Source organism: Pteronotus mesoamericanus, unplaced genomic scaffold (assembly GCF_021234165.1).
Source record: "Pteronotus mesoamericanus isolate MK-2021 breed Mesoamerican mustached bat unplaced genomic scaffold, CSHL_Meso_final contig_94, whole genome shotgun sequence".
Classification (NCBI taxonomy): Eukaryota; Metazoa; Chordata; class Mammalia; order Chiroptera; family Mormoopidae; genus Pteronotus; species Pteronotus mesoamericanus.
This window is the reverse complement of record NW_026555285.1, coordinates 3,178,287-3,192,250: the sequence shown is the minus strand read 5'-3', so window position 1 is coordinate 3,192,250 and position 13,964 is coordinate 3,178,287. Positions and strand designations below refer to the sequence as shown.

Here is a 13,964-nt window from a genome sequence, read left to right as displayed (position 1 = left end):
TCCTTAAAATATCTTTGCAAATTTTATTTTTTATTTTTAAATAATTATTACTATTTTTTATTAATATCTAATCCTTTTATACCCCCAGCTGCCCACAATCACAGCACTGTTATCCATGTCCATAAGTCCTTTCTGCTTAACCCCTCCACCTCTTACCCTCCCTCCTTAGCTGTCATCCTGCTATCTATGAATCTGCCTCCATTTTCCTTTTACTTCAGTTTGTTCATTAGAATCCACATATAAGTGAAATCATACGGTATTTGTGTTTCTCTGACTGCCTTATTTCACTTAGCATGATTTTCTCCAGGTCTATCCATAATGAGGCAAAGGATAAAATTTTCTCCTTTTGCACAGCCAAGTAGTATTCCATTGTGTAAATGTCCCATACTTAATTTAAGCCACTCATCTACTGATGCTTTCATTTCTTGGCAATTGTAGATACCGGTGCAAATGAACATAGTTGTGCTTATATTCTTTAGAATTATTGTTGTGGGTTCCTTCAGATATGTTCTCAGAAATGGGACTGCTGGGTCAAAAGGTGGATCCATTTTTAATTGTTTTGAAGTATCTCCATGCTGCTTTCCATAGTGGCTGCACCAATCTGCATTCCCACCAACAGTGCACAAGGGTTCCCCTTTCTCCACATCCTCTGCAGCACTTCTTGTTTGTTGATTTATTGATGATAGTTCTGACAGGTGTGAGATGATATCTCATGGTGGTTTTAATTTGCATTTCTCTGATCATTAGTAACAGTGAACAACTTTTCATATGTCTCTTGGCCATCTGTATGCCCTCTTTAGAAAAGTATCCATTCATGACCTTTGCCCATTTTCATAAGTATGTTTTATTGATTATGCTATTACAGTCCCAATTTTCCCCACTTTTCCCCATCCTCCCAGTACACCCTTTCCCTCCAGCAACCCCACCCTTAGTTCATGTCCATGGGTTGTACACGTAAGTTCTTTGGCCTCTCCATTTCCTATACTATTCTTAACATCCCCCTGTCTATTTTGTGCCTACCAATTATGCTTCTTAATCTCTCTACTTTTTATCCCATTCTTCCCCTTCCCCCTCCCAGCTGATAATCCTCCAAAAGATCTCCATGTCTATGAATCCTCCAAATGATCTCCATGTCTCTGATTCTGTTCTGTCCTATTTGTTTGCTTAGCTTGCCTTGTTTTTGTTGTCGTTTTTTTTAGATTCAGTTGTTGATAGTTGTGAATTTGTTGCCATTTTAATATTCATAGTTTTGGCCTTTTTCTTAAATAAGTCCCTTTGACCATTTCATGTAATATTGGGCTTGGTGATGATGAACTCCTTTAGCTTTTTATTGTCTGGGAAGCACTTTATCTGCCCTTCCATTCTAAATGATAGCTTTGCTGGATAGAGTAATCTTGGTTGTAGGTCCTTGCTTGGTTATAGGTCCTGGATGTTTGAACAATACTCACCCCATTTTCATTGACTTGACCGCCTTTCAGTATGTGACTGGCACCCCTCCAGCTGCTGCCTCAGTGGTGGTTCCCAGAGTGGGTGGATTTGCATGCATTCTAGGACCATGCAGGCCCTTTAAACAGACTCTCGGAAGAGACCAGCAATTTCCTCTGCCACCCCAACCCCCACTAGTTTTTATAACCAGAAGTTATGAGGCTTTATTTTCCTGGTACTGGAACCCTGGGCTTAGTATGGTCTGGCCCAGATCTCGGATTGCTTGCTCCCAAGGTGTCCCTCCCAACTTTTATCCACCACACCTGAAAGTAGGATCACCCATTCTGCTGGCTGCTGCTGCCTCCCCTCTGCCACACTGTGCCCTCTGACCCAGCTCCCCACCCATCTGGATGAATATGGCTTCTTTAAATCCTTGGTTGCCGGACTTCTATACAGTTGGATTTGCTGGCAGTTCAAGGAGGCGAAGCTTGTCAGTCTATGTCTCTATCTTGACTGGAAGTCCCTTTGCCCATTTTTTAATTGGGTTGTTTGATATTTCTTTTGGTGTTGAGTTTTGTAAGTTCTATATCACTTTTGTTCTTTAAAAATAAATATTAAAAAATAAAAATGAAAAACTGAAGACAGTTGATTTAACAGTATTTATTATGTTAATTTTTATGTGACTTTTATAATATCCAAAGATGTAATACTTTGTACCTAGATTCTGTTATTAGTAAACAGTCTACTCATTTCTTTATGCTAACTCCTAGCACTTTATTTTTTTAGTAATGATTTGCTTTTTTGACTCATAAGGGAAATTAGGCCAATGGCAGTTTTGTTTTTACCTATTTTATAGTTTTAAAGTTGAAAGAGATGCTATAATGGCTACAAAAGAGTAAAAGATCAATTATGGTCTTATTCCCCACCTGTGATAATAAGAGCATACCACCAAGCTATTTCTATGAAAAATAGTAGTTACTTGTGAAAAGGTAAAGAAATGTCTCTGTAAATTTATTTTGTGCATGTATGTGTGTAATCAAGTCACAGAGTTTTGTTCTGGCAGATTGTGGATACATAGAAATAATGCTTTCATTTTTTTGCAAAATTATTATTTGCAATATGTTGTGTTTTATATAATTATGACAGATTTATTTCCTATTCTTTTCTCATTCCATAAATGTATTTGGAGAACATGACATTTTAAATGTGTTTTATTTTATATTTCTTCCTAGATGCTCACTCTACACATGGAAGATCCAACTTTAGAGATGAAAGATCTAGTAAAACGTATGAACGTTTGCAGAAAAAATTGAAGGATCGCCAAGGAACACAGAAAGAGAAAATGAGCAGTCCACCATCATCTCCCCAGAAATGCCCTTCTCCCATAAGTGAACATAATGGACTTATAAAAGGGCAGAATGTTAGTGGGGTGAACACAGGATTAGCAAAGAACAAGTCAGGGAAAGGGAAAGGTGGCGCACAAATGGATACAGAAATCAAAGGTAACTATTTAAAATACTTAGCTATTCTGTTTGGTACTTTTCATCAATATTTAACCTACTAAACATATATGCTAACCTTTAGTCATCTTGTCATGCTCAAAGTATAGATTTTTAGCCTAACACTCCCTAAATGTAAGAAAATGTTTTAGAATCTAAATTGTTACGAGACTACTTCTTTTTACAGTTTTCGGGGAACTCAATAATTTTATCTATATCATAAGTTTACTAACCAAGAGTAATTTGTATTTTATATCAAAACTCAAAAGTTCATCCAGATTCCCTTTCTTCTCTTTCTGGGCGTTTGATAAGGCTGTGCTGGTTTTTATCAAAATTCTTTAATTTTCCATCTTCTTTATGTAACTAGTTACATTGTTCCCCAATCTATTCATATACTTTATAGTTAGGATATTCTCCATTCAATTCTTCAAAAGTTATTTTCTCTTAAAATCCCGCTTTCCTTATCTGTGACTTCTACAATATGAACTCTGAGCACTACTTCTTTTTCTTTAAAATTTTCATTTCCCACCAATAACTTTTAATGTTTGAAAGTCTTCATGGCTTATATATTAATATTTTAGAAGTATTTTTGTGTTCCCCTCATCATTCTTTTGCAGCACTGATGTTTCAGAAGAGTTAAGCTAGTTTCAGATGTATCAGTGGTGGCTATAAATACAGTCAAATCAATTATATTTGTATTTTGGGAACCACCACAATTAAGGCATTTCAAGAAATAAGTAGATTCCATCCCAGAGATTCCTCAGCCTCTCCTCATTTTTTTGAATTCTTGTTTCTTCACTCTGTTCCGGTTGGATGTTTATTTCTTCCTTTTGTTCCAGACCGTTGATTTGGGTCCTGGTTTCCTTCCCTTCACTGTTGGTTCCCTGTATATTTTCCTTAATTTCACTTTGTATAGCCTTCATTTCTTCCTTCATTTTGCAACCGAACACCGTCATTTCTGTGAGCATCCTGATTACCAGTGTTTTGCACTCTGCATCTGATAGGTTGTCCAGTTCCTTGTTGCTTAGTTTGTTTTCTGGAGCTTTGATCTGTTCTTTCGTTTGGCCCTTATTTCTTTGTCCCAGTGCACCTGTTATGCTGTAAGGGGAGGAACCTTAGGTATTTGCCAGGCAGAGCAACCCACTTCACTGCGTTGCGGTGCTGTATGTGGGAGAGGGGTGAGAGAGGGAACAGTGCCTTGCTAGCTTGCTCGGCTCTTGTTCCACTTTACGTCACTTCCCTCCCTTTCCACAAGCAGACTGTGCCCTTTAAGGTGCTGATTCCCAGATGTGTGGGCTTGTGTACATCCTAGGATCCCATGGTCCTCTCCAACGGACTCTTTGAGAGACTGGCGGTTTCTCCTGCCGCCACAACCCCCACAGGATTTTTACAGCCAGAGGTTTTGAGGCTTTATTTCCCCACACTGGAACCCTGGGTTGCGCGGTTTGTCTCTCCCCAGTTGCTCCTCCCGGCTGATCTGCGTGCAAATGTGGGACTGCCTGGTCTGCTAGCTGCCGCCTTGTTGTGTGTCCTCTCTGTCCCATCTGCCGGTCTCCAGCCCTCCTACCAGTCTGGATGAATGTTTCTTCTTTAACTCCTTAGTCGTCAGACTTCCATACAGCTTTTCTGGCAGTTCTGGTTTTTTGGTTTTAAACTGGTTGTTATCATTCTTTCGGCTGTGCAAGGAAGTGGTGAAGCATATCTACCTGTGCCTCCCTCTTGGCCGGAACTCAGGCATATACTTTCTATAAGAAAAAGTTACTACCGAGTTCATGTGTGTATGTGTATGTATTAAAATTAGTAATTAGTTAAAATTTAAATAGAAACAGAGGAAGAATCCTAAAGAGCTATAAACTGCTGAATATGAGCTAAGGACTAAAAACTAGAAAATGAAAATCTCAAATACTATCCTAGTTTCTTTCAGAAGACATATTATAGAGGGAGCAGTATGATTGCATTTACGCTCATTTTTTAATTAAAAAAAATTTTTTTTTAAGAAAAAGATGAAGAAACTAAAGCCTTGGAAGCGCTTCTTTCCAACATTGTCAAACCAGTGGTAAGTATTTTATATATTTTCTTGACTTTCTGTGTAGTTTATTCATATAGGATTTTGATATTTTTCTATTCAAGCCTTACTTAAAACATATTCTATATAAGGAATATGGAGTCAGTAATAGATCAATATTGATCTGACATATAGACAGAAATGTTACCAGTAAAGTAGATATTCATTTTCTAAACACGGATTTAATATATGCTAAATGACACTGAAAATCACTGGATGAGACAAAGATCTAATAAAAAGTGTGGATGCAACTAATTATCAAATTTTTAAAAACCCATTCATATGATTTCCATATGAAATATGTCCAATTAACTACAGATGCAAAAATAGTTAAATATCAAACTGTAGAAGAAAGTTAATATTCTTCAATCTTTATAGAAGAAAGGTAATATTCCTTGATCTTTTTCAGAAAATCAGAAGAAAGTGTGGCAGCGGAACTAGGTACATACGATTGTCTGCATATTTTTTATATAGCCTACCTAAAGGCTATCATTCTAATAGGAAAGAAATTACATCAGATATGACAAAAGATTAACATTAAAGTTCTCATACAATTGTATTTTTTAAACTCATTAAGACTTTAAAGGGCTCTTCACTAGCAATCAAAAGAAATATAAATTAAACTTCACTGAAACTGTACAGTCCTGTTTCTCAATAAACAGCTACACAAAAAATGTATTTGCAACACTATAATATTAACAAAAATAAAACAAAGGAATGCATAGATAAATTGGAATGTATTTACTGGACAGAATGATATAGCCACTTAAAAATATAGTTTTGAAGACTGCAAAAACATGCAACAGTGCTTTTGTAGGGAGAAATTCTGGGGATCAATCTATTGGGTTAGCAAAAAAGACCATTTAGTTTTTTCCATAAAATAAAAGACACATTTTTCATTTTCACCAATAACTTTATTGATTTGGATATTTTGAGTGTATCAGCTGTCTCCCATGTTTCTCAATTAATGTCTCGATTTGATTGCTATCAACTTCAACCCATCTACCCCACCATGGAACATCATCCAGTGAGAAATCTCCAGCATAAATCTTCACAAACCACTTTTAACACATTCAATCAATCACAGCACCGTCTCCATATACTGCACAGATCTTTTTGCATTTTGACCTTTCTTGTAACAATAACACGTGCTGAAGATGTTGCATATTTTTTCCATCTTCAGTATTAAAATGGCTACAGTTTTTTTAATGCACGTTGATATGACAGCTGTCACAATACAATCTAACAAAACTATTTCAAATGAAGTTAAAGACAACTAAGCGCTAGTCGAACCATCTTATGGAAAAAACCAAATGAACTTTTTGGCCAACCCAGTATTTGGACACCATTATTACAGCCTTATGAAGAAAAGGCTTTAGAAAAAAATGAGACTATAACTAGTAGGAGAAACCAAATATCACAGTAGATACTCAGATTATCAGTCTTTCTTTCTCTGCATTTTATGAGTTACAACTTTACTCCATTTTCAGAGCAACTAACAGCAGTGCCAGTGACTGATTGAATCCCAGATATTTTATAATTAATATGGTTTAATATTTGAGTAATACATAAATATGAGAATAAAAACTTAACTCTTTTTACCCACTCCTCCAGTTCAGTCACCTCTAACACTTTGGAATTCCTTCCAGTCTTGTTTCAGTTCATTTGTATGTGTCCAGAAAAATATAGTTTTCTTCTTTTGCCCCTATGAAAAAAGGATTATACTGTACCCTATTGCTCTGTGGCAAGTTTTTTTCACTTACCAGGTAATAATGCCTTATCAACCTTTCTATGTCATTACATTTTTCTTTGAAGAGCTACATAGATGATGACAACCATCAGAATATATATGTTGAGCCCTTATAATACACCAATAAAAAATAAATATGCAATTGCATGTGGTCATAAAAAGTGCTATTACAGAAATAGGGTGATGTGATGAGTTACTGAGGAAAGGGGAGTTATTTAAGGAGAGCAATCAGGAAAGCTTTCTCTGAGTCTCTGAAGAGCTAGAAAAGGCACAGAAACTGGAAGGAATAGGAAAGGAGAACAGGAATAAACACAGCAAGTTTGCTAGATAGAAAGATGGAATGTAATAAAATGGAGGGAAAAGTAGTACAAGATGGGAAGAAGAAGACAGCAGGATTTTTTCAGCCATGATAAGGCCATTTATTAAACACTGATAAAACTACTTTTGGTTTCCAAAAGAAACTGCTCTACCGGTTCCCCCCAAAAACCCTTGGTAAAATATTTCATGCTTAGTTATCTTAAAAATTACCGTGTTCTAATTTTTGTACAAGAAGAAACTAGAAAAGTTGTTACTCTTAACACTTCCACAAAGGCTTACTTTTTTGTTTTACCCCATTTTAAAGACACTAATTAATAGGCTACTATGGTCCTATTTCTTCTTACAATCTTAAATAATAGATTTGGATGCTCTAGTTTATTTCATTTCTTATTTCTTCTACACATGTAAGTTAATGTAAACATTGGCAGAATCATTTCATAATAATAGCTAACACAAGTTTCCTAGTGTCAGATTCTGTCCAAAATACTTTGAATACATATATGCATTACTTTTTTTCATTTCTGCAACAACCCTCTGTACTAGTTTCCCTCTTTTACAGATTAGGAAAGAGTAAGTTGAATAAGTTGTATTGAAGCTGGGGTTGAAATTCAGGCATTATCCTTAAAGATCTATATATATCCAAATGTATATCACTAGATTAATTTAAAAAGGAATTTGATAGCCTTAATAGAATTGTTTGAATGATAACAGCTAATGCTAGCAGCATTTACTTGTTACACTATATAATATTAAAAGTACAATTTTTCAAGCACGTAAAGCTTGAAACAGTATTTTTAAAGAATTTATTACCCAATATTATGAGGAAGAGGTAATTTAATAAAACAGTAGTGTCTTAAAACATAAAGTGATGCTTACGGTTTTGTTTTTGTTTTTTAGGGTTTTTTTGTTTTTTGTTTGTTTACAGTTTGGGTAGCATTGCCTTTTTAATTAAATTTATATGAGCTATGAAGTCTAGGTCAGGGTTTTTAATTGGTTTTGTGTGGTGGTTTTTGCATGCTATAGTTCATTTAGAATACCAAATTAAATGTATTCATTCACCTAATCATTCCATAAATATGTGAAAAAATACCAGATGCTACGCTAGAAGCTGGAGATAGAATGGATAGCAAAGGGCAGGCATGGCCTCTGCCCTCAAAACTTGAGTTAGTGGAGTAAGCATCATGGCAATGCATATAATATTTTATCTGTGAAGTGTTAGAAAAAGATACAGCGCTAAAAAAATATGTAATGCAGGTGGACTAGACCTTGACAAGGGATGTTAAAGGAGCTCCCTAAGGATGATTGAATTGAGACTTAAAGAAAAAGTGATGGTTGGGCACTGGGCACTATGCACTGTGGACAGTGGGGAAGTATGAGGACAGTATTGCAGACATTAACCAGCATTTAAAAAGAACTGAAACATAGCAATTGAGGAACCAACCAAGAAGAAGAACTCAATCATGTGACTTAAGTGTAGTGTGTGATAGACAATATCATGCTACTCTAAGCTTTAGCTGTGTACTCAGGAGTTGAGTGACCTGGGACAAGTCACTTAACTTTTTTGAATCAGTCTCTTCTTCCATAAAATAGAGTATAATGATATTGTATAGCTCACATTCTGGGGGATAAAAAGTGGTATCTTGTTTAAACTTATATTTACATGTCTTTGGACAATCCATGTCCTTTTTTCATTTTTCTGAATTTTTTGTCTTTTTTCTTATTGTAAGAGACTTTATAAATTGAGGAAATGAACCCTTTCAAATGGTATAAGTGGATTTTTTCTTTCGACTCTATATTTGTATATGGTGTTTACACTAATAGTTTCGATAGTCCAAGTGGTCTTTAAATTTTTTTAACCCATCTGCCCATTCAGAGCGAATTTCATCTACAAATGGACAGGTTTCTATTTGGTTTCTGTTTGTGACACTGAATGGAAGGTAATACAGATATATTTTATTTACTCTTGAAACCCCATTAGATTTTCCACTGTTCATTATGCACATTACAGTTGTTTCATAGAGCTTTTAAATGCTGTGTTTTTCCAGGTCACAGACGTCCAGGCAAGATCAATAGTACTTACCTGGTCACCTCCCTCCAGCTTCATTAATGGTGAAAAAGATGAGACTACTGTACCAGAACTCTATGGTTATGAAATTTTCATCTCAAGTACTGGAAAAGATGGGAAATATAAAAGTGTATATGTGTAGGTATTATGTTTTACTCCTTCCCATTATGTAAGTTAATAATATGTCATAAAAAGTTTACTACTGATTTTGTTCTACTTTTCTCTCTTCATGCTTTTATTTTGAATCTGTAAGTTGAGTAGTGATAGTGATTTAAATAGTCCGAATTCAGGGTGTTACACATTTCTGTCTACATACTCTTGGAATAATGGCTTTCATTGGCTACATTCAGCTTTTATTTTTCAGTAGGTTCCCTAACAGAACCTACTGAACCATGTTTTGCTACTCATATATTCCTGACGCGTAAATATAAATTGTATTATGTAGAAACCAGGACCAAAAATGGAGAACTCAGGGTATGAGCTCGTGAAATATGACCTTGCTCCTCTGAAGAATTGGAGTTAATTCTTGTATGTAAAAGCTCATACCCTATTGTAAAATGCATTTAGTACCATTATTCCTCATTTGTATGTTGGTTTGTAAGTAATTGTATTTTAAAAACCTATCACATTTCTCTTTCCTCAATTCAAAAGTATATATGTTATATGCCAAGTAGCATTAGAAAGTCAGTGGCTAAAATTGTGATGTGTATGATTGACATTTGTAAAATAAATTATTTTGCTGTCATTATAAGAAATTGCTTCTTTAATTAAAAAAAAAGAATAAAGTTGGTTATTTGTTATGTGAGCACTGGGCAGATTGTAAACAAGGGTGCTTAGTCATTCAAATGATGATAATTAACACAGAACACTGGATACATGAACCTTCTTGATGTCTTTTTTCAAAAAAAAGTAGCTACTATAGGGAAGAAATGAAAGTGAAACTTACCCCAGTGACCATCATCTAGTACCCTAAGATGATAAAAATACTCTGTCTCCTTATCTCTATTGAGACTTCCTTGTGTTTATTCTGTTCATTCTTCTTAAAGACAAACCTACCTAAGGGGAAGTAGGGGATAAAGGACATCAACATAAAGGGAGGTTTTATGTGTTAATGGTTGTTTCCAATTAGCTATTGTTGCTTGTTAAAAGGGTTTAATCTCATGTGCAGCCTGACTGGAGAGCATGAGAGAGACATTAGTCACTTCCTGTACCCTACACTAATTAAGGTCTCTCTCAGGATGCTACTGCAACTGCCCAGTTCATTAAAGTGTATTTTCACCATGAGCTATGTTTTCTTTCTCATGATATGTACTGCCTTTGATTTGAGAAACAGGGTAGCTGGTAATCTAGGAGGGCAAGGGAGGGGGTTGCAGAAGTCTATAAACTCGAGAGGAGAGAAACTTGGATGAAGGAAATGGAGCAGAGAACAGTAATTTTTTAAAAAGAAATAGAAAACAGACTGGTTTATTGGCTATACGCCAATTGTATGAAATAATTCTTTAAAAAGGGACCAGTCCTGTTGTAATTAAAAACTTAACAGTGGCCATGGGAAATGCTTTATATTATGGTTACTGTTTTTCCTTACCTATTCATTAAACTAATATTTTAAATAAAGTTGGATGTTATAGTCTAATAAACTGCAATAGTAGCAGACTTCTTGTAAATATTTGATAGTTTTGATTTCAGTATTACATGTGTTATTTTTCATTTTAACTATGTGCAAAATGGATTTTTAAATAATATAAAATGGTTCTTGATTTGCTTACCATACCTATTTGCTTTAAAGTGGTATGCAAGTAATACTTAAGTTTGCCACATATCCTAATTACACAAATGTCATATTAATAGAATTTTAATATGGTCTCAGTTTGTAAAGTACAAAGCAATATAATTTTATAAATTACCTATAGTATACATAATGCATGTCCTCCAGAAATATTTTATTTATCAGGCAGTGAAATACTACCTTTTCTCCCCCCCAGAGGAGAAGAAACAAGTGTCACTTTAAATGATCTCAAACCAGCTACAGAATACCATGCAAAGTAAGAAACTCTACATGTTGCTTTTCTGTGATATAGCATAAGTAGTTTTGTTTTCAATGGTTTTAAGTCTAGAATACAATTTAATTATTAACTTTGTATTAAAAACAGGGACTTTGGTTTTTCTTTTGGTACAATTATCAACACTTTTCCAAAAAAGTTAAACATTTTAACTCAGATGTTACATTGAAAGGCTAATCAGCCTGTTTGTAGGACCTACAGATTGGAATGAAAACACAGCTAATATGTACAATATGTCTATAGTATTTAATTTAGCACTGGAGAATTGTCCCAGCTTTTGAAATTTTTATGAAACAGAATCATAAATAATATTTGGTTTATACTTACATATTTTTTACTCCCTTTTGTTTTAGAGTTTGAGATATTAAAACTAATGGAATTTCACACCTAATTGGGAGTAACTTAGATACTGTTTTACTGTGCATAGATCTTCCATTGTAATTTTACCAAGATGGCACCAAGTATAAGCCATTTAGTCAGTCACCTCCATTTTCAAAAGAACATCTGTTGTTAGGACTGTTTCTATTAAGGTATTCAATTAAATTTTCAGTTATACTTCCTATAGATGAACCCAGTGTATTATCCAAAATAGTATTTTTCAAACTGTGGATTGCAACCATTATTGAATCATGTAATTAATTTTGTAGGTTATCTTCAGCATTTTTAAAAATTAAATATCAAATGGAATAGAAATGGAGTATATTACTCTAGTTAAGGATATTTTTTTCAGGACACTTGTTAAACACATGTACGCATGCAGCAGTGTTTGTGTGCGGGTGTTTAAATATATAATGCACAGACACAGTATGTGACAATTTAAAATGTATTTTTTACTTTCAGTTGCAGTCAAAAAAAGATGAAATCCACTGATCTATCCTTTTTTTCTTTTTAAGGGCCACCCTTCTAATATACATATTTTCTTAGAACATTTAGAGGGCAGCTTACTAACTTGCAAGTGCTTAAAGGTTATGCTGTTAATGGGCCAGATACAGTGATTCTGCAGGATAAAACTCTTTGTTTTATCACCATAGAGTCCAGGCAGAATACAATTCTATAAAGGGAACTGCTTCAGAAACTGAAAGCTTTACCACCTTGAGCTGTGAACCTGACATACCTAATCCACCAAGGATAGCCAATCGGACCAAAAATTCACTCACTCTGCAATGGAAGGTAAGAATATTCTCTGGAGTACTTCCAACTAGACATTGATTTCCTTTTTCCTCCATAGAATTAAATTTCAGCTATTTTATGGAGACAAAAGGAGCTTTAAGTTAACTTTCTCTTGCTCTTTACATATATTAAATAAGCATTTGTGTCTTATATCTTAAAGTAATACTCATTGTTTTTCCTTACTATATATAAATATAGAATATTTACATATTATGAGAAAAGATTGATTTATCATTAGAGTTCTTACTATACTAGACATGTGATAACATTAAATGTCACAACAGTGATTCTCAAATTCATTACTCCTTTTTAAAATATTTTAATGACACCTTTTTATCCTGCATTTTATCCTAAGATTGATAATAACTAGACTTACAGCTTTAAAAATATCAATATGAAAAAAAATTTTAAATTAAAATATCAATATGATGCCTTAAAGGAAGAATAAAATTATTTTCAGTACAATAATATGTATGTCAATATATAAATGTTTGGACCTAGCTAAACATATAATGAAGTGGACAGACACTGTAAGTAAAATTGTTCATTCAAATACCACAGAAAACATTGTCATGGGTGCCATGATTTTCTGACATAATATATAGGTCTTGGGAAATTTCTGAGCAAAATTAAATAGTCTTTCCCAAACTGCACAGTAGTTGCATTTCAGGAAAATGCGGTAACTGTTAAAACTCTATAAAAAAAACCTTATAAAATGGAATTAGGTTCCAAGCTCTGATAATTATAAACAGATATTTCATCTACTTAGATATACACTGACAACCAAAACATTCCCTAAAAGGAAATATCACCACTGTTAGCAACCATTGGTTTGCAGTGAGAAAATAACTATTTGCCCTGATTTCATTATCTCATTTTATTTCGAATAAAACTCAGGACTAGATTTCTTTGGGAAGGCTTTTGTATATTTGGATCTTACCAGTTGTTTGGAGTTCATTAGTCCCCAGTTCTTATGAGGATATTGGATGATTTGGGTAGTTAAAAATTTCTGTTATCACATGTAAATCACACAAGTATGTTCATATTGATGAGCATGATTAGCATTACTTCATGTCATTTAGAGTAGCATTTTATTTATAAATATGCTAAGGCCCTTTGCTTTGGTAGGGCAGTGAGGTAGCAGCCCAGTACCCTTCTGCTTGGTTGGAATTTCTTTTTTTTCTTTTTTTAAATTAACTCTGTGGTATTTTTTTTCCATTATCATTTAGTCCCATTACACAGCCCCTCCCCAAGCAATTATCACTCTGTTGTCCATGTATACTTTTTCCTTTTTGTTCAGTCCCTCCAGTCTCTGACCTCCCTTCCCAGCCAGCTGTTATCCTACTCCCCTTTTGTGAGTCTGTCCCCATACTCCTTTTTTGTTCAGCTTGTTCATTAGATTCCACATAGGAGTGAAATCATACAGTATTTGTCTTTGACTGGCTTATTTCACTTAGAATAATTTTCTCCAGGTCTATCTATATTGAGGCAAAGAGTAAAACTTTCTTCTTTTTACGGCTGAGTAGTATTCCATTGTGTAAATATCCCATAGTTGTTTTAGCCAGTCATCTATTGATGGACACTTGGGCTGCTTCCATATCTTGGCAAATTC

The 13,964-nt window shown here is 34.4% G+C and overlaps 1 protein-coding gene across 3 annotated transcripts in view; it reads left to right on the top strand.

The window, feature by feature from the left end:
* FNDC3A (fibronectin type III domain containing 3A) overlaps positions 1-13,964 on the top strand; it is a 238,390-nt gene that overhangs the window by 174,353 nt on the left and 50,073 nt on the right. For all 3 annotated transcript variants that reach the window (XM_054586338.1, XM_054586339.1, XM_054586340.1), the window contains 5 exons: positions 2,658-2,927; positions 4,922-4,980; positions 9,103-9,260; positions 11,105-11,164; positions 12,214-12,352. In XM_054586338.1, the coding sequence (XP_054442313.1) occupies positions 2,658-2,927; positions 4,922-4,980; positions 9,103-9,260; positions 11,105-11,164; positions 12,214-12,352 (686 nt within the window). The remainder of the gene's footprint in view (positions 1-2,657; positions 2,928-4,921; positions 4,981-9,102; positions 9,261-11,104; positions 11,165-12,213; positions 12,353-13,964) is intronic.